The sequence below is a fragment of the Bos taurus genome, chromosome 4 (genome assembly GCF_002263795.3).
Source record: "Bos taurus isolate L1 Dominette 01449 registration number 42190680 breed Hereford chromosome 4, ARS-UCD2.0, whole genome shotgun sequence".
Lineage (NCBI taxonomy): Eukaryota > Metazoa > Chordata > Mammalia > Artiodactyla > Bovidae > Bos > Bos taurus.
In genome coordinates, this window is record NC_037331.1 from 50,610,031 (window position 1) to 50,633,677 (window position 23,647).

At 43.4% G+C, this 23,647-nt stretch overlaps 1 protein-coding gene across 3 annotated transcripts in view; it reads left to right on the forward strand.

The window, feature by feature from the left end:
• The window catches only part of CTTNBP2 (cortactin binding protein 2), a 168,904-nt gene that overhangs the window by 127,319 nt on the left and 17,938 nt on the right, over positions 1-23,647 (forward strand). For all 3 annotated transcript variants that reach the window (XM_005205448.5, XM_059885861.1, XM_059885862.1), the window contains 4 exons: positions 10,586-10,672; positions 10,753-10,852; positions 23,013-23,165; positions 23,336-23,523. In XM_005205448.5, coding sequence (XP_005205505.2) covers positions 10,586-10,672; positions 10,753-10,852; positions 23,013-23,165; positions 23,336-23,523 — 528 coding nt within the window. The remainder of the gene's footprint in view (positions 1-10,585; positions 10,673-10,752; positions 10,853-23,012; positions 23,166-23,335; positions 23,524-23,647) is intronic.

The window sequence follows — 23,647 nt, forward strand, 5'->3', positions numbered from 1 at the left end:
TGAAGGTTAAAGTTATGTGACCAACTGGATTTCAGGAATGTGAGTCTAGGCTCTCAGTAATATCAGTGGGTAGAATCAGGGCTTTTCAATCACCTGTTGAGATGATAAAATGACTAGAAAGGTGATGCAACCAGATTACAACTGTACATTAGTCTTGACTGACTGGCTCAGTCAAATGGAATTTCTGCTAGTCATACTGCATGCGTGCTAAGTCACTTCAGTTGTGTCCGACTCTTTGCAGCTCTTTGGACTGTAGCCCACCAGGCTCCTCTGTCCATGGGATTTTCCAGGCAAGAATATTGGAGTGGGTTGCCGTGCCCTCCTCTAGGGGATCTTCCTGACCAAGGGATCGAAGCAATCACTTTAAAATTTAAAGTGACCCTGGTGGCTCAGTTGGTGGAGAATCTGCAAGCCAATGCAGGAGATGTGTGGGTTTGATCCCTGGGTCGGGAAGATCACAGAAGAGTTGGACATGACTTAGCAACTAAATAAAAACAGGCAAGGATAACAAACACATAGTCATTGTGACTGTTTCTCCTTCTTTGCGTACATGCTAAGTCACTGCAGTGGTGTCTAACTCTCTGTGACCCTATGGACTGCAGCCTGCCAGGCTCCCCTGTCCATGTGATTCTCCAGGCAAAAATACTGGAGTGGGTTGCTGTGTCCTCCTCCATTCTCCTTCTATAAAAGATTATAAACCCTTTATGGAGATTGGCCATCTGTGATGTATTCTTATATCCTGTTTAGTTATTTAATTTGGTTGTTATTTGTTGAGAAGCTCCTAAATGCAGGCAGTGTTTTAGAAACTTAGGATATAGCTATGTATAAGCTGCATTCCTTGACCTCATGGAGCTTACACTGTAAGCTGTGTAAGTATGTGTACAGTATCTGCCCCAGATGGATAAATACATCTGTAACGTGATATCCAGTACTAATTATAAGTGTAAGGAGAAATAGAGCAGATAAGGAGGTAAAGAGCTAATGAAAGGGGTGGCAGAAAGAGCTTTTGAATGGAGTTATTAGGAGAAATCTTTCTATTATGATGCATAGACAGAAAACTAAATGAAGTGAAGGTAGAAGCCTTGAGGAGGGTATCTGAAGCAGAAAGAACAGCTGGTACAGATGTGTCTAGGCTGGCAGTGAGGTTTGAGAGATGACCAGAAGCCAGATCATGCAGGACCAAAGCAGGGACTTTGAATTTTATTCCAGTTATGATAGGAAGCTGCTGGTAGGATTTGAGCTAGAGGAACATACACCACAATAACTGAAGTGTTGACAATCTATACAGTAGACATGGAAACCTAGTAATACCCGAGTTTTGAGTATTTATTTTAGGCATACCTTGTTTTATTGGACTTTGTAGATACTGCTTTATTTTAATTTTTTTTTAACAACAAATTGAAGGTTTGTTGACAGTCCTGTGTGGGGAAGTCTGTTGCCACTATTTTCCACCAGCATTTGCTCATTTCCTGTTTCTTATGGTAATTCTCCCAATATTTCAAATTTTTTTCATTATTAGGTTTGTCATGGTGATCTGTGATCCATGATCTTTGATATTCCTACCACTACTACTGGCTGAAGGCCCAGATGATGGTTAGCATTTTTTAGCAATAAAGTCTTTTTTAATTGGGCTTCCCAGGTGGCACAGTGGATTAGGGTATGCACATTGCTTTTTAAACATTTAATAGATGACAGTATGGTGTAAACATAAATTTTATTAAAAAAAAAAAAACACATAAATTTTATATTCACTGGCAACCGAGAAAGTCATGTGACTTGCTTTATTGAGATACTTTACTGCAGTGGTCTGGAACCAGACCAGCATGCCTGTGTATGCCAAGCTTTGTTATAAGTATATAGATGGTTTCCTTTAATCCTTCTATGACATGGCTACTTATACCAGTTACTCTCATTTTAAAGGTGAACAGACCAAGACTATTTGCTCAGGATCCTCAGGGAGAAAGTGGTAGCACCTAAGGAATGGAACCTAGGCTGCCTTCCATTCTTATGCTAGTTATTGATCTATTGGATTAGACATGGTTGTAGTAAACGGTTTTACTGTATGTGTGTGTGGTTAGGGCTTCCCAGGTGGCGTTAGTGGTAAAGAACATGCGTGCCAGTGCAAGTAGACATAAGAAACACGGCTTCCATCTCTGGGTCAGAAAGATCCCCTGGAGAAGGAAATGGCAATCCACTCCCGTATTCTTGCCTAGAGAATCCCATGGACAGAGGGGCCTGAAGGGCTACAATCCATAGAGTCTCAAAGAGTCGGACCTGATTGAAGCAACTTAGCACATGCTCAGTCACTCAGTTGTGTTCTGCTCTTTGAGAACCCGTGGACTGAAGCCCGCCAGGCTTTTCTGTCCATGGGATTTTTTCCTAGGCAAGAATAGTGGAGTGGGTTGCCATTTCCTCCTCTAGGGGATCTTCCTTACCCAGGGATTGAACCCACGTCTCCTGCATTGGCAGGTGGATTCTTTACAGCTGATCCATATGGGAAGCACAGTATGTGTAAATGGGGTAAGTAGAATTCATGTATTGAAGCACTCATGCAGAAAACCAAATGGAGTGAAACCTTTAAATCAGACTTTTTTTTATTTAAATGATGTTAATTTTATATATTGTTCTTTCGCTGAATAGTTAAAGAATACAAGTGCATTTTAAGTCTCCATCCTTGAGTTAATAAGGAGGCATTTAACTTAATTGAGTTTGAATCACTAATAACTTATTATAATAGTTGAATTTTTTTATCTCAAACTTTTCTCTAAGCCAGTTTGCAACTTTTATTAGCTTATTAATAACTCCATAATTTAATAATTCAGTGACTGTGAATAACTATTAAAGTAGAAAAATACTTGAGTAGATCAGCCTTATCTGATACCTGTTTTTAAATGTAGAACTCTGAATCCCTATGAACACGATTCTTGAGAATTACATTGACTGTCCACTTCAGTATGTGCCATGCTCATCATCAAGAATCATCACTAGGAGGTTCTACTTAATCTTCATATAGTCCCAAAATAAATTTGCTATATTCCCATAGAAATGATGCTATAAATGATGGTTATATATCTTAACATTGCCCATAAAGGCTTATCAGCCCCTTTTCAGGGCATGGAGGGACAATACCGGGTCAGGTCCTAGTGGAAAACCTGGGGCAGGAAGAGTTCAGGAGTGCTAGAGGCCAGGTGATAAGGAGGAAATTATATCTAAGACTTATATCTTACAGTCTTTTTAAATAGTTATATACCCAAGTTACTACTTTTGTGCTAGTGTGTAATGGCCTGTCTTTATTCAAAGTTAGTAATCAAGTCTGATCTTGGCTTTTATGGTTTCCATAAGCTCATTTGTTCATACTGTTCATGGGGTTCTCAAGGCAAGAATACTGAAGTGGTTTGCCATTCCCTTCTCCAGGGGACCACGTTTTGTCAGAACTCTCCACCATGACCCGTCCGTCTTGGATGGCCATACAAAGCATGGCTCATAGTTTCATTGAGTTAGACAAGGCTGTGGTCCATGTGATCAGTTTGGTTAGTTTTCTGTGATTGTGGTTTTCATTCTATCTGCCCTCTGATGGATAGGGATAAGAGGCTTATGGAAGGTTCCTACTGGGAGAGACTGACTGAGGGGGAAACTGGGTCTTGTTCTGATTGGTGGAGCTGTGTTCAATAAAAGTTTAATCAAATACTCTGTTGATGGGCGAGGCTGTGTTCCCTCCCTGTTGCTTGACCTAAGGCCAAACTATGGTGGAGGTAATGAAGATAACGGCGACTTCCTTCAAAAGATCCCATGCATGCACTGCTGCACTCAGTGCCCCCAACCCTGCAGCAGGCCACTGCTGACCCACACCTCTGCCGGAGACTCCTGGACACTCACGGCAAGTCTGGGGCAGTCTCTTGTGAGGTCACTGCTCCTTTCTCCTGGGTCCTGGTGTATACAAGGTTCTGTTTGTGCCCTCCAAGAGTCTGTTTCCCCAGTCCTGTGTGAGTTCTGGTGGTTCTATGGTGTGGTTAATGGCGACCTCCTCCATGACGGCTTATGCCATACCCAGGTCTGCTGCACCCAGAGCCCCTGCGGCAGGCCACTGCTGACCTGTGCCTCTACAGAAGACACTCAGACACTTCTGGCTCAGTCTCTGTGGGTTGGGTGTGTGTTTTGTGCCCTTCCCAGGTCTAAGAAGCTCAGGCAACCAGGTGCTTGGCAAATCACCTCCCCAGTCTCGGCTGCTTGGTTTCCTGGACACGCCGCGAGAGCACTGTCTCAGGTGTGCTATGTGTCTCCTCTGGAGAGCTGATCTCAGGTTGCGGCCCTCCTGGTGGATGTCAGGCATCCAGGATCTCAGGAAGACAGGTTAGCAGCTGGGAGCCTGCTCACAGTTTGGTGGAAGATGTCACCTCTGGGGCTGAGATTGTAGCAGCCCCTTGCCTTCCAGCTCTGGCTGTCACAAGCCTGCCTCTCTGCCTCCTGGCGGGGAGGGGCTGGTATGCAGCCAGCTAGCATGTATGCATATGAGAGTTGGATTATAAAGAAAGTTGAGTGCGGAGGAATTGATGCTTTTGAACTGTGGTGTTGGAGAAGACTTTTGACAGTCCCTTAGACAGCAAGGAGATCCAACCAGTCCATCCTAAAGGAAATCAGTCCTGAATATTCATTGGAAGGACTGATGCTGAAGCTGAAGCTCCAATACTTTGGCCACCTGATATGAAGAACTGGCTCATTGGAAAAGACCCTGATGCTAGGAAAGATTGAAGGCAGGAGGAGAAGGGGATGACAGAGGATGAGATGGTTGGATGGCATCACTGACATGATGGGCATGAGTTTGAGTAGGCTCTGTGATTGGTGATGAACAGGGAAGCCTGGCATGCTGCAGTCCCTGGGGTCAGAGTCAGACACAACTGAGTGACTGAACTGAACTGAAGCTCATTTTTGAAAGCATATAGTGTGGGTGTCTCTCTGTATGTGAACTGGAATTTTTCTTGAATTCCATCATTCTTTGTACCTATTCTATAAATAGAGACCTCAGCAAATGCCTAAAAACACTAGCATGAAAGGCCCCCGGCTCTGGTTATGCCTGATGCTGGATGTTCCAGTATTATTTGGGGGGATTCTACATGAGTAAGTTGACAGTAACTATATTCTGTGTGGCTCTGAAGTCATATATAAATTAGTTCTTTAAAATTAAGTTTTCAGAGAGGTTGTAATGAAAGTCTTAGCTATAAAGCATGACCCTTTAACCTATAGCCATCCCAGTTTCATTAGCTCCGTAAAGACCTTTTATTTTTCGTTCTTTTTTGAGTTCAGCATCTCAGCACAGCTTGGCCTAAAAACTGTCTCAGGTAGTAGAAGCTTTTCCTCAGACAAGTGAAACTCTGACCAAACATTGAAGTTGATTGCTTTAAAATAATGCCACAATCTGAAAACACATTGCAGGTGCCACATTGGCTGTAACAGGACGACAGCCCCTCGGGTAAACTCCATTCTGCAGAAAAACACTGTGGAGGGAAACAAAGATAAAGGGATAGATGGGCCTTTGTGAAGGTCATTGTCTCCATTTATCCAGAATTCACTTGCCTCACAAAGCACTAATTGGCATGTGATGAGAGCTTCCTGAATAGGCTCTGAAGACACAAGAATAAAAGGGATTGGTACCAATTGTGATAACAAGCCCTGTGTCCCTTTACTAATAGGCAGAAATGTCACACTGTAAGCACGCACTTAGAAGATAAATCTGGGGACTACAATTCACCTTTTAGAAGTTGGGTTTCAAAAAGCAGATCTCCTTTCAACATAGTTAAACTATTTACTACCCCCGCCTCCCCTAATCTGTTTACCTTCCTGTCTACCTATCTGTCTATCTTTAGAGCTGCCCTCTGCTGGAAGCATGGAGCATGTGTATTTTTTAAACCTCAGGCCTTGCTATTTGGAGAAATAACATGGTAACTCCAAAACAGATAAATATGTTTTCTTGGCATAGTTTTGCATGTTTTCACCAGTTTAAATATAGCAAGGGGCTTCCATAATAAATTTTTCTGTTCAGCTCTTAAATGGTAACCAACACAACTGTATCATTTGATGAGCTAGAACAAAATATCATTCACAAAAAAATAGATAATGCGTGAAATAAGTAGAAACCCACTAATAGGATGCTTGCATTAGAATGTCTGAATGATCTAGAAGTCTTTTACCTTGATTTACTTACTGAATTTATTTATCTATATTCTGGAAAGGATGTAAGACTGTGTGAACAGACATGCTTACTACTAGTGAATGGCCTTTCAGTAAAATTTTTCTGTCTTTCCTGAGAACCAACAGTCTGAGAACAAATGAGGTGCTGGAATTGAAGACGGCTTATCTGTGAAGTTGGGTCTCTTGCTGTTACATGACTTCAAAGTCAATCTTAAGAAAATGTAGGCAGTTTGACAGGATGGCTAAACTTGTTTTCAAAAGTGAGACAAGATTAAATAGCAGTATTAGTTGAAAATCTCAGTGGACTTCCCTGGTAGTTTAGCTGGTAAAGAATTCGCCTGCAATGCAGGAGCCCTGGTTTGATTCCTGGGTCGAGAACATCCACTGGAGAAGAGATAGGCTACCCACTCCAGTATTCTTGGGCTTCCCTGGTGGCTCAGCTGGTAAAGAATCTGCCTGCAATGCAGGAGACCTGGGTTGGGAAGATCCCCTGGAGGAGGGCATGACAACCCACTTCAGTATTCTTGCCAGGAGAATGCCCATGGACAGAGGAGCCTGGCAGACTACAATCCATGGGGTCACAGAGAGTCAGACACGACTGATCGACTAAGTGCAGCACACAGCACAGACTGTTCAGTAAACCTTGAAAATCTGTGTCTGTTTCACTAGTGTGAAACTATCCATTCTTGGTGAGAGAATTTCTACCCAGTAATTCATGGCAATTTGGGATTAATTTGGAGAGCTCAAGATTTCTGCTTTAAAATTGCACCTGCCAAGCAGCACCTAACACACAATTTCCCACTAAAGTACTTTTAAAAAGGGATAAAGCTTCATAGTAACAGAGGAAAATAGAACTGAGGTCTTCCTTGGGCAAGAATCTAGAAAATTTTTTCACTAACTTGAGGAGCAAGAGATTGTCAGGTTTATTTATTTGAGGCCTACCTGAGATGAGATAGGAAAATATTGTTATCTTTCTCTTATCCATCTTTACTAATGATTCAAAAAAAAAGCAAGATTTACTAGCAGTTAGAAAATTGAGCATACCTCCTTCACTGCTTCTGCTTTTGGCAGCACCATGATACTTTGCTCCACCCCGGCAGCACAGGTCCTTCCGCAGCTGTTCAGAGGTTGGATCCTAGAAATCCCTGAGCAGAGATCACAGGCTTTGATGAGACTGTGCTGCATCGGGAAGCATATTCTATCTGCACTCTCAATGGGCTGGGTACAGGAGCATCCTGCTTCCCGGGTCTGCAGTTCAGCTCATGCACTTGTCTCCCAAGGGAAACAGCAGGACCTTAGTCCACAGCAGCCAGTGCTGGATCCTGGAGTTTAACTAGAAATGTTATACACCAGCCTGCCATCCGTCTAGTGACCTAATTCAGCTGGAAGATCAGTGGGCAGTGAGTGAAATCAGTAATGGTCCACACATCCTGCTTTACTGCAGAATTCTTCCTGTCGCTTCACAGTAGATAAATACCCATGACAACTTAACATTATACTATGGAAGAATACTGCAGAAAAGAACAAAACCTTCCTGAAAACTGAGAAGAACACAGCTTAAAAATAACTTTCAAAAAAAGAACAAAGAACTTTGGGCGATTATGTTCATTCTCTAGAGGATGCAAGGAGATAGATTGTGAAAGCAGAGCAAGAAAGCCATGGTGGAGGGCAGGATAAGATGAAAAGGAAAAGGGTTGGAAAGCAGATGGATGAGGCAAGGACCCCAACAAAGAACAACCCAAAATGCAATGGCCTCATTGAAATTGTACTTGAGATCATAAAGAGCAGAACAGAGGTGGTACGAGAAAGTTCCATTCAGGGTTGTGAGTGTAGAAGAGGACAGAGTTAGGGTAATGATGAAGGGACAGGTGTCCTCACAGAGCACAGCAAGGGAACTTAAGCCTTACAGGTGTGCCTTAGAACTAGAAGAGGAGAAATTAACAAAAGCATAATGGAAGACAAAATTTCCAAGCTGAAAAAAGTTTGCACATGTCCAAAGAATTTACCCTATTTCATTTAAAATTGGAAGAAAGAGACCGTAATTAGATAAATCTGGGCAATGGGCAACAATTTTTAATGACAAGAACAATCTGTGTATCCCCAAGCTTCCCCCCTATCACATAGGTACAAATGAGAACAGACTGTGCTGTAATAATTCTTCTTTAATAAAAGCTTACCCCTGAAGTCTTGTGGTGCCACGGCCTCACTACCTAGAAGCAGAGCCTCAGCTTAACTCTCTGGGATGTTATCTCTCCTGTGTCTCTGAGGGAGGCCCTGTCCCAGGCTTGGTCCTGGCTGGCACCTTTACCACTGCTTGGTTTTCAGAGTCGCGGTTCCACGGAAAACAGCCCAGGCCAGTCGCTGCTGAGCTCAGCCTCTCATTTTAGGATCCTGATGTTTGTCAGGCAGCTGCAGCCACTGCCATTCTTCTTCCAGACACGCTAGTCTCTCTGTTGCTGCCCTACCCTCACTGTGAATCCAACTCTTCCCTTTTTTATTGAAGGCTTAACAGTGGTAGAATAATATTTAAAATAAGATGAAATCACTGGCGGCTACCAGGTAAATTGTCTTTCAGAGCCTAAAACTCAGTCCCCAGTGCAACCTCAAGGGGCCCCTTTAGGATCACTTCCTTCCTCAGCCCATTGTCTGACACCTAGTGGTCAAGCCTGGTTTCCCTTCCCTTCCTAGGAGTTCGTCTAAACATGTCAGGGTCTCCTGGGAGGCCAAAGCTCAGGTCTTAAAGGCCCCAGGTAAGGAAGGAGTTCCCTTTTCCTTCCATACTAAGGGCTTTCCCTCAAGCCTTCCTTTCATATCTCAGAATCTGCCTTTTCCTGTAAGGATCCAGGTGCATAGTCACTGTCTTCACAAAAGTCCACTCTGGTCACCCTCTAGGATGTGACCTTCCCTGTTATATAAAAGGGACAAACTGATCAGAGCACAGCAGAGCAACGGCAGCACAAAGATACACATCCATGTCCTTACGTCGTCCCATCGCAGATTAAAAAGAGAGAAAAGACCTGTCGTGTCTTAACACATTTCTAAGTCTGGGTGGCTCAATCTTCAGTCCTCGTATGAACTTTGTCAACGGTACTGGTTAGGTTGGTGCTTCACCTGTGTGGGTCCTTTTCTGCCAAACCTTTCTAGGAAGAAACCTCCCCAGCATGGGAGCACAGCGCTGGATTATGGAGGTGTGGGAGGCTGATCTCCACCCCAATTTCACTCTAAACATCATTGCCCTTGTCCTGCGTAAAACATCATTCATTGACTTTCCATCTTAGCACCCACTACATCTCCACCTGTTCTTAATTGAGATATTTTTATACATGGGGATAAAGAGTTTTTAAAATCACTATAGGCTTCCAGGAAGGAGACTTTTTATTTTTTTAACAAAGGAAAAGTGATCAGCCAGACTCTACCTAGATTTCTGAAATTCAGTGGGATCATAAAAAGAGTTGATCCAAGTATTTTATTCTCATTAAGATGTCCTTTATGTAAAAAGTCAACACAAAGGTATTCTCTGATATACAATAGGTGTAAAAAGATGGCACTCCTGTATGCTTAAAAACCAAATACATGCATATCAACTGTGCAGAGAAGAAAACTGGAAGGAAACATGAACCATATTATAGTGGTTGCTTTGGTGATTTTTATTCTGCTTCTTTATTTTTCTTTGTGTTGTCTAAAATTTCCTGAAAAACATTCACTGCGATTTTAACCTCTGAAAAGTAAGATAAGCATTGGGAAAATTTGAACTAAAGAGCATCTGTAAAGGATAATAATAAATAAAAAATTATAGAATATCTATAAGGGACAAAATACACTAGGAACTGTGTTCCCAGGTAGTATACTGAACCTCAGTGTAGAAAATGGAGGAAAGAAAGGAGTATACTTTTTCAAAAAAGGCCCTCTCTTGCTATAAACATGTAAATACTGTGTAAAATTCAGAGAAGGCAATGGCAACCCACTCCAGGATGGAGGAGCCTGGTAGGCTTCAGTCCATGGGGTCGAGAAGAGTCAGACACGACTGAGTGGCTTCACTTTCACTTTTCACTTTCCTGCATTGGAGAAGGGAATGGCAACCCACTCCAGTGTTCTTGCCTGGAGAATCCCAGGGACGGGGAGCCTGGTGGGCTGCCGGCTGTGGGGTCGCACAGACGACTGAAGTGACTTAGCAGCAGCAGCAACTGTGTAAAGTGTAAAATACTATGTTTGTCAGTGTTCACATTAAAATGAAAGGCCATATGCCCAGTGAATGAAGCCAATCCCTAGAAAAATACTTTTAATCTTTTGAAAGGCGGAAAACAATCAGAAAGGATATTCTACACAGTGTAAATAAACCAATAATTTAATATTTATCTTCTAATAGTTTTACCAAGATCTTCTCTGGGTTTATTAATAGGTCGAGCAATATCATAATGTCATTTTCCATGGCCCAGAAGGGAGCTTGCAAGACTACATCGCCCATCAGCTTGCACTCTGCCTGAAGGTATGGGTTGACCACATACCCTCTCCTTTTCTTTGAAAATCCGAAAGAGTTCAGAACTAACCACACTCTTCTTATCACAGCACAGACAAATGGCTGCAGGATTCCCCTGTGAAATAGTGAGAGCTGAAGTGGATGCTGATTTCTCCAAGGAACAGCTAGTAGATCTGTTCATCAGTAGTGGTAAGACCATCTCAGCAAACTGAATTGTGATAACCAAAAGGCATGTTTTGTCAATTAAGCCATTGCAAGGAAAAAATGTTGTGCTTAGGGATAAATTTAAGTAGACTGTTCAATTATGCCGCAGCTATGGGATGAAAACTGGGAACCCTGGTGACACTTGTAAAAAGACACTTATGTACATGTCATTGCATCTGTTCTGCATCCTGCATTCTGTTTATAAATTATCTGTTTGAAGTGTAGTATATAACTGGCACTAGAGGATACCAAAGGAGGGGGTGGGTGGTGGGAGCAGTCCACCTTAGTGAAACTGTTGTGTCATTGGTGCAGTTTTGAATTAATTGCACAGTGGTAATAAGTGATTGACTTTTTAGTAAATTTTATTATTCATAAATTCTGTACAACAGAGCACCCCTTGTTGTTGCACCTGGGGTGCACTGCTTCCTCCACTTCATTCTTAGTATGCCATTGACCAGCACTTGGCTAAACACAAACCACACATTAACTAACTCATTTGGACTTCCCCGGTGGCTCAGCAGGTAAAGAATCCTCCTGTAATGTGACATGGGTTCCATTCCTGGGTCTGGAAGATCCCCTAGAGTAGGAAATGACAACCTGCTCCAGTATTCTTGCGTGGAAAATTCCATGGACAGAAGAGCCTGACGGGCTACAGTCCAAAGGGTTGCAAAGAGGCAGACATGACTAAGTGAGCACACTCGGTCTCCACAACAACCCTATGCAAGTTGGGTTTTTTCCCCACTCTTGGAGATTCTAGTTTAATTTGTCTGAAGTGTGGAATGGGCACCAGCATTTAAAAACTTTTTTTTTTACTGGAGTTATAGTTGATTTACAATGTTGTGTTAGTTTCAGGTTTCTCTTGTAGCTCACAGTCTGTAGGGTGCCCAGGCTTCAGTAGTGGTGGTGCACAGGCTTAGTTGCCTCATGGCATGTGGGATCTTTCCTGGCCAGAGATCAAACCCATGTCTCCTCATGGGCAGCTGGACTGTCAACCACTGGACCACCAGGGAAGCCCCTTGAGTCGGCATTATTATCTCCATTTCAAAGGTGAGGAAACAGGCATGAAGAGCTTCAGTAACTTGCCACAAACTACACAGCAGCAGAACCGTGATTTAAACATATTAATTAATGCAGCATTTTCGTGAATTCCCCATCTTAGGCTCCAGAGCTTAACACCCCCATCTCCAGCACAGGCACAGTTAGTATAACCCTGTAGAGTATAAATGACTAGTGAAACAAAACTGAAATGGAGCAGCCTCTGGTCTCTATGGGCTCAAAACCTCAGAGAACCTGGGGATGGGGTGAAGGAGAGAGGTGGTTGTGAGCTGAGTTAGGATGCAATAAAGTGCAAATTCAGGTCTCTTCTTTAGGGGAAGGGGCGATTCTCATCTTTGGACCTGTGATCAAGGGAGATACCCTGTAGCTGGTGACCAGGCTGAGGAAGATGGAAATTACCAGGAGTTCCTAAGCCAAGAAATACAATTAAGAGGCAATTTAGAGACAGACTGGGGAGTCCACAGACATAGAAGCACATTTTGGGGACAGGAAAACTCCACCAGAATCTGAATGTTGCTGTAGTACTCAGGCGATTCTTTGCCAGAAAGTAGTGAGAGTAAGTGACAGAAAACTGTTTTCTCTGACAATACTAATAAAAGCTAATGTTTACTAAGCTTTGTCTCTGGTAAGCCCTATTTGGGGCTTCCCTGGTAGCTCAGACAGTAAAGAATCTGCCTGCAATACAGGAGACCCAGATTCAATCCCTGGGTCAGGAAGATCCCCTGGAGAAGGTAATGGCAACCCAGTCCAGTATTCTTGCCTGGAGTATTCCATGTTTAGAGGAGCCTGGCAGGCTACAGTCCATGGGGTCACATAGAGTCAAACACAACTGAGTGACTAACACACTTAAGCCCTATTCTAACCTCCCTGGTTTATAAACACTTGAGACAAGAGGTTAAGTGCTGGCCCATGGACGCCACAGCGAGGACACAGCAGTGCAGACATAAACCAAGCAGTCAGAATCCTGAACCTGACCTCAATCACTGCCTGCTGCTGCTCCTCAAAAACTCATCTGCGCCCCCCATTTTCCCCCCTTAGTTTTATAGCAAAAACCCCCTATACTTTTTCAATATTCAGTCTTTCTTCATTTCAGAGTAAGAAGTTAAAACATGGTGTGTCTTGTCCTATCAGGGTAAACAGCAATTAGACTGAACTCTGTTCTAAGCTTAGCTTAAAAAAAAAAAAAAAAGGCTGAAAACAGTGAGTTAGGTCAAGAAGGATGCTAAGGTGACCAGCTCAGCGTTTCTAAATCTTTGAGGAGCACCTTTCTAAAAATAACTCTTCTTCCTAATTTCCCAATTCAGTGAGTCTCTTGGCCCCCACACTTGGAACTCAGGTCGCGTTGGCAGACCTGAAAACCTAAATGCCCACAAGTGCCGTAAGCTACACAAAGGAGTGAAGCAGGCTGGTGGGGGCAGGAGGGAGGGAAGCCTGTCCCTATCTCCATGAGAACAGCAGCTCTCAGCTCTAAGCAGCTGAGTGGAGATGCAATTTCATGGGTTTTGTGACTTGCAGGAAGAAGCAAGAAACCCAAGTTTTATGTGAAAATTTGGGAGTTTGTTCTTCAGTGTTTTCAACTATCTTAATTTTTAAAGCTATGTTAAGACCATCTAGAACCCCCCAGGTCCTCTGATTCACGGAGCACTCACTCCTGTCGCACAGCCAGTCCACGGTCTCGTCCTGCCAAGTGGGCCTCAGTGGGCCTTTTTCATCCATCCCCGTCAGGACCATCCTACTTCATGCCTCCTTTTACTCTGTCTTGTCTACTTACCTGTAAGTGGCTGCTCTGCCCTCCTTTTCTTCTCCCTGAACATCCTTCACAGATCACCAGACCCCTGATTAGAAGCTCTTCGTGATTCCTGTCCATTCTTCCATCACCCACCGAACAAAGTCAGTGCCACTCTGTCTTCCATTCTAGGACATTGTTCCACTTAATCTGTTTATTTGACCTTTTTTAATTTTTTGAGATATAACAGTAAGTGCAAGGGATACAGGGTGTTGATATGATACCCAAATATTACAAAATGATTACCACTGTATCATTAGCTAGAATTTCCATCACCTCATATAATTACCATTTCTTTCTTGCAGTGAGAACATTTACTGTCTACTCTCTCAGCAATTTTCAAGTGTATAATAAATACAGTATTAACCCCCCCCAAACTTATTCATCTTATAACTGAAAGTTTGTGTCCTCTGACTGGCATCTCATTTCCCTCACCCTCCAGACTTTGACAACCTCCATTCTACTTGGTTTCATCAGTTTGGCATTTTTAGATTCTACATACAAGAATACCATGCAGTATTTGTTTCACTCTGTCTGATTTACCTCCCCTAACATAATGCCCTCAAGGTCCATCCATGTTGTCTAGACAGCAGAATCTCTTTCTTTCTCATGGCTGAATCATATCCTAGTGTAGCCACATTTTTGTTATTCATTCAGCTCTTGATGGATGGTTAGATTGTTTCCATATTTTGTCTTCTGTGAATAATGCTGTGATGGACACAGGTGTGCAGATATTGCTTCAAGATCCTGATTTCATTCCCTTGGGAGATATGCCCAGAAGTGATATTGCTGGATCATATGCTACTTCTGTTTTTTAGGTTTTTGAGGACCCTCCATACTGTTTTCCACAGTGGCTGCACCAATTTATATTCCCACCAAGAGTGCCCAAGGGTTCCCTTTTCTATACATCATTACCGTTTGTTAACTCTGTTTAGTGATAGCCTTTCTAACAGTTGTTAAGTGATATCTCATTGTGTTTTTGATCGATGTGGATTTGTGCATTTCCCAGACGGTTAGTGATGCTGAGCCTGTTTTCATGTACTTGTTGGCCATTTGTACATCTTCTTTGGAATATCTGACTCTTTAAAAAAATAGATATCTAAGCTCCAGCAGAATATAGTATTTCTTCCTCACATGTCCTTTGCTTTTCTACTCTCCACATCTTTGTTTATTCTGCAGCCTTCATCTAGAATTACTCTGAAATTTCATCTAGAATAAACACACAAACTTTCATTTCCCCCGCCCCCTACACACACACATACCATGACTACCGCATGGCAGGTTCCCAGTAAAGTACTGTGTTGTACATGACTAGTTAAAATAAGACATGGCAGTCCCTGTTTTAAATACTCTGAAGTGAAGTGAAGTCGCTCAGTTGTGTCCGACTCTTTGGGACCCCATGGATTGTAGCCTACCAGGCTTCTCATTCCATGGGATTTTCCAGGCAATAGTAATGGAATGGATTGCCATTTCCTTCTCTAGGGGATCTTCCTGACCCAGGGATCGAACCCGGGTCTCCCACATTGTAGCAGACGCTTAACCGTCTGAGCCACCAGGGAAGTCGTACTCTAAGGACACCCCAAATAAAGGCTTGTCTGATCTCTCCAGATATGACAACTACCTCTGATGAAGAGCAGTAAGCTTTGTTTACCTCTGAGTCCCACCCAGCTATAGTTCAAGGCAGTGAGGCTTATTTGGGCTTTTATGTTCACCGACACATAGTATGAGCTCCTTGAAGGCTAGGAATGTAGCTTTTTCTTCTATTTCACTTTGTACACTGATTGCCAATAATTACTTGTTGAGTGAATGGCTGAATCTCCTGATATAAGAAATAGGCAAAGAAAAATGGAATGTTAATCACACTTAGTTGTCAGCAAGTAGAAGAGCTTGCTTACAGTGAAGCTAGAAAGAAAAAAGAGAGTGTAGGAGTTGTTGAGGCCGTACTTGATGACAGGGCATAAAAACAGAATGAATTGGATTTCAGAAAGGTTTTCAAATGATAGACTGAGTCCAAAAAATCTACTCTCTTATGTAGGGAATAGTATAGCATCTCCACGTAGTAAAGGATTTTTATTCTGTATTTGGCTCAATAATTTACAAGTATCAAATATCCTTTTTTTTTTTAATAGCACAAATAAGACACAAACACAAGACTTCTACCTGCTAAGACCTTGAATGCAGTTACCCGTTAGCAAGCGGAGCATATTGGAGGTTCCTCATTCGCCTTCTTCCCCGCATCTAGTCAGTCCTCGTTCCTCTTGAATCTGTTTCCCCTATCTCATCTCCACCTCCCGCTCTCCAGTCCACCTGCCACCTGTCATCTCTTGCTCAAGGGACTGTGGCACTAACCCTTCTTGTTCTTCTGCTCTCTCTCCTTTCAGAAGCCCTCTGCAGGCTTCCAGAAGGCTCACCCTAAAATGTAAAGCTGCTCATGACAATTTCCTACGATTATACTCTAGTGTCCCCAGAATAGACACTGGAGGTCTCTGCATGTCATGTCAGGAACACTGCAGTCTGGCTTCAGATCTCTGCCTCGCTGCTGTCCATCCTCAGCTTCTGAAACTCCATCCATTGTCACCGTCATTTTCACGGCAGCAGGACCCACTGCTCTTGACAGGTGGCCAGTGAGGAGATCATGGGGAAGTACATTGTGAGTAGACGGGGACACCAGAAACTCCTGAGGCAGTACCAGGGAATCGCAAGTGAGCCAGAGGGAAGGATCTGGGGACAGTGTGGTGTCACTGTGTGTCGTGCAGAAAGCCCTCAGCAGGGAATTTTCTTTTGTGGTAAAAGAAAGGGTGATGAAAAAGGACAGAGTAAAGAAGGCAGAGATCTGGGTTAGAGAGGAGGAGCTTCAAGGCTATTCTACTTAAGCTTTTAGAATACTAATGGGATAGAAAATATCTATCCCCTAGTCTCTCTTTTTTTAACCAAGAAAGTAAATTGATTGAATAATACAACTGCCATATGAGGATGTGCTGATTCATAAGGTGTTCTAAACGTATTCCTAGTTTTTAACCTTATTTTCTAAAAAAAAAAAAAAAGTTTAAACTACGTAGATTTAGCTGGAGACATTATTTTGCCAACAAAGGTCCGTCTAGTCAAGACTATGCGTTTTCCAGTGGTCATGTATGGATGTGAGAGTTGAACTGTGAAGAAAGCTGAGCGCCGAAGAATTGATGCTTTTGAACTGTGGTGTTGGAGAAGACTCTTGAGAGTCTTCTTGGACTGCAAGGAGATCCAACCAGCCCATCCTAAAGGAGATTGGTCCTGGAAGGAATGATGCTAAAGCTGAAACTCCAGTATTTTGGCCACCTCATGCGAAGAATTGACTCATTGGAAAAGACTCTGATGCTGGGAGGGATTGGGGACAGGAGGAGCAGGGGACGACAGAAGATGAGATGGCTGGATGGCATCACCGACTCGATGGACGTGAGTCTGAGTGAACTCCGGGAGTTGGTGATGGACAGGGAGGCCTGGCGTGCTGCAATTCATGGAGTCGCAAAGAGTCGGACACGACTGAGCGACTGAACTGAATTGAGCTGACTGAAGAACGTTGAGCTTTCCTCTTCCAATGGGCATAGCACATACATTTCCATATATGTTCCTCTCTATGATTCTGTAGAAGAAAGCCAGTGAAAAGAGACAGAGAATGAATAAAAGAAGTGTATGAGCAACAAAATACAAGAAGGAAGAGTAGCAGATTTTTAAAAATTACTAGTTTTAAGAATCTAAAACTTACATGGATTCTGAAATGGTACCAGTGAAGACAGGAATGTAGAACAGAAGATCAGTCCAAGAAGAATGACATAGCACTTACACCTGCGATGGATATTTTGTTCATTTTAAATAACATCTTCCTCCTCGTGTTGGCCTTTGTGAGAAACTGTCATGTCACATGGAGAAGGCGATGGCACCCCACTCCAGTACTCTTGCCTGGAAAATCCCATGGACAGAGGAGCCTGGTGGGCTGAAGTCCATGGGGTCGCTAAGAGTCGGACACGACTGAGCGACTTCACTTTCCCTTTTCACTTTTCACTTTCCACTTTCATGCATTGGAGAAGGCAATGGCAGCCCACTCCAGTGTTCTTGCCTGGAGAATCCCAGGGACGGGGGAGCCTGGTGGGCTGCCATCTCTGGGGTCGCACAGAGTCGGACACGACTGAGTGACTTAGCAGCAGCAGCAGCAGTCATGTCACATGGCTCAGTTATTTGGTAAGGAGGGTGTGAACGTGTATTAGAATGGGTCAAACTTCTCCTCAGTATAAGGTATTGAGTTAGGTTAGCAAGACAGATATTTTTTTAAATTACATGTGACAGTAGTAGTAAGAAAAAAAAAAATAAACACTCATTTGGTATTTTAAAACAATGCTTAGAATTCCTGAGAAAACTTTCTACTTCCAAAGAAATAAAGATGGAATTACTGTAATAATATCATATGTAATTGAAGTCTACATAAATGAGATTTCCTCCTTGGACCCTACATTGCTAGAGGCTCTTTGCAGACCTTTCCCTTGCTTCTCCTCTGGACTCAGAGCATCATCCCCACAGAGCCTTGTTTTAAATGGACGGTGTAAAACATGGGCCACGTCCATCCCCAAAGAGGAGAGTGTGGACTTGGCCTCACCTTAGACATGGAGTGATTTGGGTTTAACTATAAATGTGATACATTATTTTTAAACCAGTGAGTCTTGCTCTAGGACTTAGCTATCCAGAACTTTGAAAACAAAGGTGTGCAAAACTGAACTATAGCCCTGAGCCTAGCCCAGGAGATATCTGATTAAGATTATACTGATCTCTGGGGAGGAGCAGAGATGATACACCTATCAAGTTAGAAGAAAGAAGGACTAAAAGAGATAGTTTCAGAAATGGGGTTTTGAATTAGCAGAGGACAAAGGGAATTTAAATGGTCAACTTTCCCACAACAGGCCAGAAGAAATCTCCAGGTATAATATGGCATGAGTAGCCATCTTGTGTCTCCATAAACCCTGATCAAAGGCTGAATAATCCTTCAAACCCAAAGGTGTGATGAGTTTTTGCTTCTGTGGTTGGTTAATATTATAGAAATGAATCCATGTTAAATAACTTGAACTAGACATGCTATGCTATGCTATGCTATGCTAAGTCACTTCAGTCGTGTCTGACTCTGTGCGACCCCATAGACGGCAGCCCACCAGGCTCCCCCATCCCTGGGATTCTCCAGGCAAGAACACTGGAGTGGACTGCCATTTCCTTCTCCAATGCATGAAAGTGAAAAATGAAAGTGAAGTCGCTCAGTCGTGTCTGACTCTTAGTGACCCCATGGATTGCAGCCTAACAAGCTCCTCCATCCATGGGATTTTCCAAGCAAGAGTACTGGAGTGGGGTGCCATTGCCTTCTCTGTGAACTAGACATGCTAATTCACAACTAAAGTGAAATTTACATTTGGACGAACTTGTTTTAGGATGTTGAACTTAAGTGGTCAGATGGAGAAGGAGGAAAAATTGAACATATGCAATCGGGAGTGTTGAAGACAAAGGTTTTCACCAAAAAACAACCCAGTCTGTTTGACCTGGGATCGATACCTTAGGGGAGACCGATATCAACAAAATTGAGATGGAAACCCAAGCCAACTGTTACGAACAGCACCCCATGTACTTTTTGTCTAGGGCACAAGCTGTGCGTTAAATATGGGACAAATTGAGTCACTCGCTATAAATACAGTCCTTGCTTATGGACCTGGGAGAATGAGTCGGCTTCTTTTTCCAGGAGATCTCCTACAATCCTATAAACTCATTTATCTCCAGCTTGAATCCTTCCTTGCTGCCTCCCTCCTCTGGTCCAGCCCCTGCTGGACATCTCAGGAGAGATGCCTCACTCATCAGACACTCAGGCTTGAGACATAGCCCATCACCACCACCTCAAGTGTGCTCCCGCTCATGTGCTCTCTGCCTTCATTCACTGCATGGCTGCTCCTCCAGTGAGAACTTCTGAGTTGCCTCTGATACTCCCTCTCTGCCCCTCTCTCAAGACGGTCAACCACTGAGCTTTGTTATTGTTTAGTCACTGTCGTGTCCAACTCTTTGCAACCACATAACTGCAGGATGCCAGGCTTCCCTGTCCTTCACTGTCTCCCAGAGTTTACTCAAACTCATGTCCATTGAGTTGCTGCTGCCATGCAACCATCTCATCCTGTCACCCCCTTCTCCTCCTGCCCTCAATCTTTCCCAGCATCAGGGTCTTTTCCACTGAGCTTTGCTCACTCATCTCAGAATACCCTTTTGTTCTGAGCCTTGGCCCTGGAGGAGGCTCCTGTTACCCGCTGTCCTCACGTCAGCAGTAAGAGCCTGTAGATGTGTTCTCTTGTTTCTTTACTCTCCCATCAATTCTACTCACCATAGCAAGATCTCAGAGGAGGAGCCAAATCATGTTTCCCCCCCGCCCTTAAAGATTTCCACTGATTCCCAGAGCTGGTAGTGTCTCCCTTTCAGCATGACATCCCGGGCCTCCCACTTTGCATTCGTGGCTGGCTTCTGAGACTTCATTTCAACCAGTTGCATGCAGGCTGCCCATGAAACGCCAGTGCCCCAGGCCCAGCACTGATCGACTGCATCCCGGCCTCTGGGGATGCATCCCAGGTGACTGCAGAGTGTGGCGCAGAATGAGGACACTGCCTGCCACCCTGCTGCCCACAGATGGGGCTCCTGGATTCCACCACACTGATGTGGCTTTCCCCCGAGCTCCCAGCCCATTCTGGAGGCCTGGGTCAGCTTTGAGCTTGCCTTCATGCCACTCTTGAAACTACTCTAACCTTAGTTTGAGGTTCCAGTCCCTTCAAGGACTGAGCTCTGCCTAGAGTCCATTCTCCCACCTGTGCCATTTCTTAAACCTAGAAAGCCTTCTTCCGATCTATCAAGATGCCATTCTTCATAATGGGTCCAGTTTAAAATGCCGCATTCCCCCAGTTAGAATCAGTCACCTCCAGCACTGTGCCACAGTGCTTAGCACAGTACACAGGCAAGGGGCAGTGGAAGACGTTGTTGAGATGCAATTACATGTTCCTGTAGGCACGTTCTAGCTGGACGCACAGCTTCAAAGCTGTTAGAACTAGCCAAACACGTCCCTGGTGGCTCAGTGGTAAAGAATCCGCCTGCCAGTGCAGGAAATGTGGGTTTGATCCCTGTGTCGGGAAGATCCCTGGAGGAGGGCATGGCAGCCCCACTCCAGTATTCTTGCCTGGAGAACCCCATGGACAGAGGAGCCTGATAGGCTACAGTCCACAGGGTCACAGAAGAGTTGGGCATGACTGAGCAACTAAATAACAAATTTTGTGTTCCTGCAGACACATTCTAGCTGGATGTAGCAGCTTCAAGGCCACTGGAACTAGCTGTACACTTAATCCAGATCAAGGGAAAACTGGAGACCTTCAGTCCTTAGTTACAGAAAGCAGATACATAAGCCATTCAGCCTTTTTTTTTTTTAATCAATGGTTATAAAAATTTGTTAGCTTATCATTATTCTTTTTAAAAAAACTATTGGTTTATCATGTGTACTTAGTGGCTCAGTTGTGTCTGACTCTTTGCGACCCCATGGACTGTAGCCTGCCAGGCTTCTCTGTTCGTAGAATGCCCCTATACAAGAATGCTGCAGTGGGTTGCCATGCCCTCCTCCAGGAGATCTTCCTGACCCAGGAATCGAACTAGGTTCTCCTGCATTGCAGGCGGATTCTTTACCAGCTGGGCTGGTAAAGCCATCATACTTCCATAATAAGTGTAGTTCTGAAATAACATGTGACCCTGAGAAGCACAGAATGTGTTAGTGCTCTTTATTGAGGAGCTGTGTTGAGGGGACGTGGCACATGCCAAGTGCTAGTGCACCCACCCCCACAGACAACTCGACGGAGAGGCAGCCGGTTTTGTTTCTGGTCTTTTAGTTTTTAAAGCTTTGTAGCATCCAGAAAAGTTATTTCCATCTCAGAAGAGATTAATTTACAGTGTTCAAGGAGTTCTCTTGAAACTGACAATGCATTTGTGTCTAGAGTAACACAGAGGCGGAGTGGTTATAATGTCCTATCATAAGTGTTTGTGGAAAGTGGAACTACTTGACAGAATCACTGCTGAGTATTCTAAATTGATCTTTTCTCAAGGTTAGTTTAGCTAAGACTCTGGCATCTTAGAATCTTCTAAAATATTAAAAAGTGATATAAATTTTTTATTCTTTGCTATCTAGCAAGTATTATAGATGTATTTCAATTACCGTATTAACATTTGAGTGCTTAGCAGGTGCCCAGGCAATCTTTCAGTTACATTTTATCTACCGATTTGTCTAATACATATAATAATACTCCATTTATGCAGTTCAGGCCCCCCGTCTTTAGTGTGAGGACCCCTAAAATAAGAATCACAAGACCCAGATTATGGTCCTTCCTTATCACTGTTTCTGAAGCCTTCGTCAAATCTCCTTAACATCTCTGAGATCTATGAAATGAAAGGAGGGATCTGCTTGTCTCTGAGGTCCTGTCTCCATAATTTTATGAACATTTTACATATGTGTAATTTAAAGGATTAAATTTATTAAAATAAATTTAAAGTGTTCAATCCTCATTGAAGGATTTTGACCCTTTGTATTCTGAAATATCCATCTATAAAATACATACTACCTATTTTTATAGATCAATGAATAATTTAAAATAAAATGATAACTTAGCCACTGACCAGGTCACAAAATAGAACATCTCTAGCTTCCAGAATGGGCCCACGTGCCACACCCTTGTTCACAAACCCTTCCTTCTAGAGGTAGCCACTAGTCTCGCTTTTGTCATCATTTCTTTGCTTTTTAAAAACAGTTTTACTGTCTACGAATTCCTAAAGTATATGTTCATGTTTTAAAGTGTATGTTTCATGAACTGTAAATGATGGTGTCATATCATTTGTATCCTTGTGTGATTTGTTTCTTAATATACCATTTGTGACCATCTTCCGTGTGGCTGCTTGTAGCTACAGTTTGTTCATTTTCAAATCCATTGTAGGAACGTACTTTCTACTCTGTTGTTGGTGGACATTTGGGTTGATTCCGTTTGGGATCTGTTACGGAACTAGTTAATGTTGGGTCATTGTGTGCGGGGGTATCCTCAGCTGTATTCAGTAATTTCAAACTGTTTCCCAGAGTCTTTATACTTTCCCAGCTATGTCAGAGTGCCGTGTCACATCTTTGCTAACACATAAACTTTTACAAGTTTGTACATTTCTGTCATTTTATGTTTTAATCATTGATCATTTAATCACTGATACATTTTAATCATTGAATTTCTGTTTTGACCCCAGCGTGTCTGATCCCAGTGAAACAATCTCCTGCTAACAAGAAAATCATCGTCATCTTAGAGAACTTGGAAAAATCTTCATTGTCTGAGTTACTGGGGGACTTTTTGGGACCTCTGGAAAATCACAGCACTGAAAGCCCCTGTACCTTCCAAAAAGGTAAAGATAGTGGAGAGACCACCCCAAGAAGCCAGCGGCTTTAAGAGCTTTCTAATCTCTCTGTCCCCTGGAGCACACGTTACGCTTCGTGGCCGTCTTTCCTTCACTTGTTTGGACTTGTTCCCTGCTATGGTTTCCTGATGTTGGACTGCTGCTTTGGTTTGTTTTAGGAAACGGAATGTCTGAATGCTACTACTTTCATGAGAACTGCTTTCTGATGGGAACAATCGCCAAGGCCTGTCTCCAGGGCTCCGACTTGCTGGTGCAGCAGCATTTCCGCTGGGTGCAGCTGCGCTGGGACGGCGAGCCCATGCAGGGGCTGCTGCAGAGGTTCCTCAGGAGGAAGGTTGTGAATAAGGTAACAGACCACACACAGCCCATTGTTGGGAGAGAGTCCTTGACATTCCCTGGCATTGCTGTCAGGCAACCTGGGCTTGACCTCTGCCACTTACTGTGTGGCTTCTGGCAAGTAAAAACTGGGG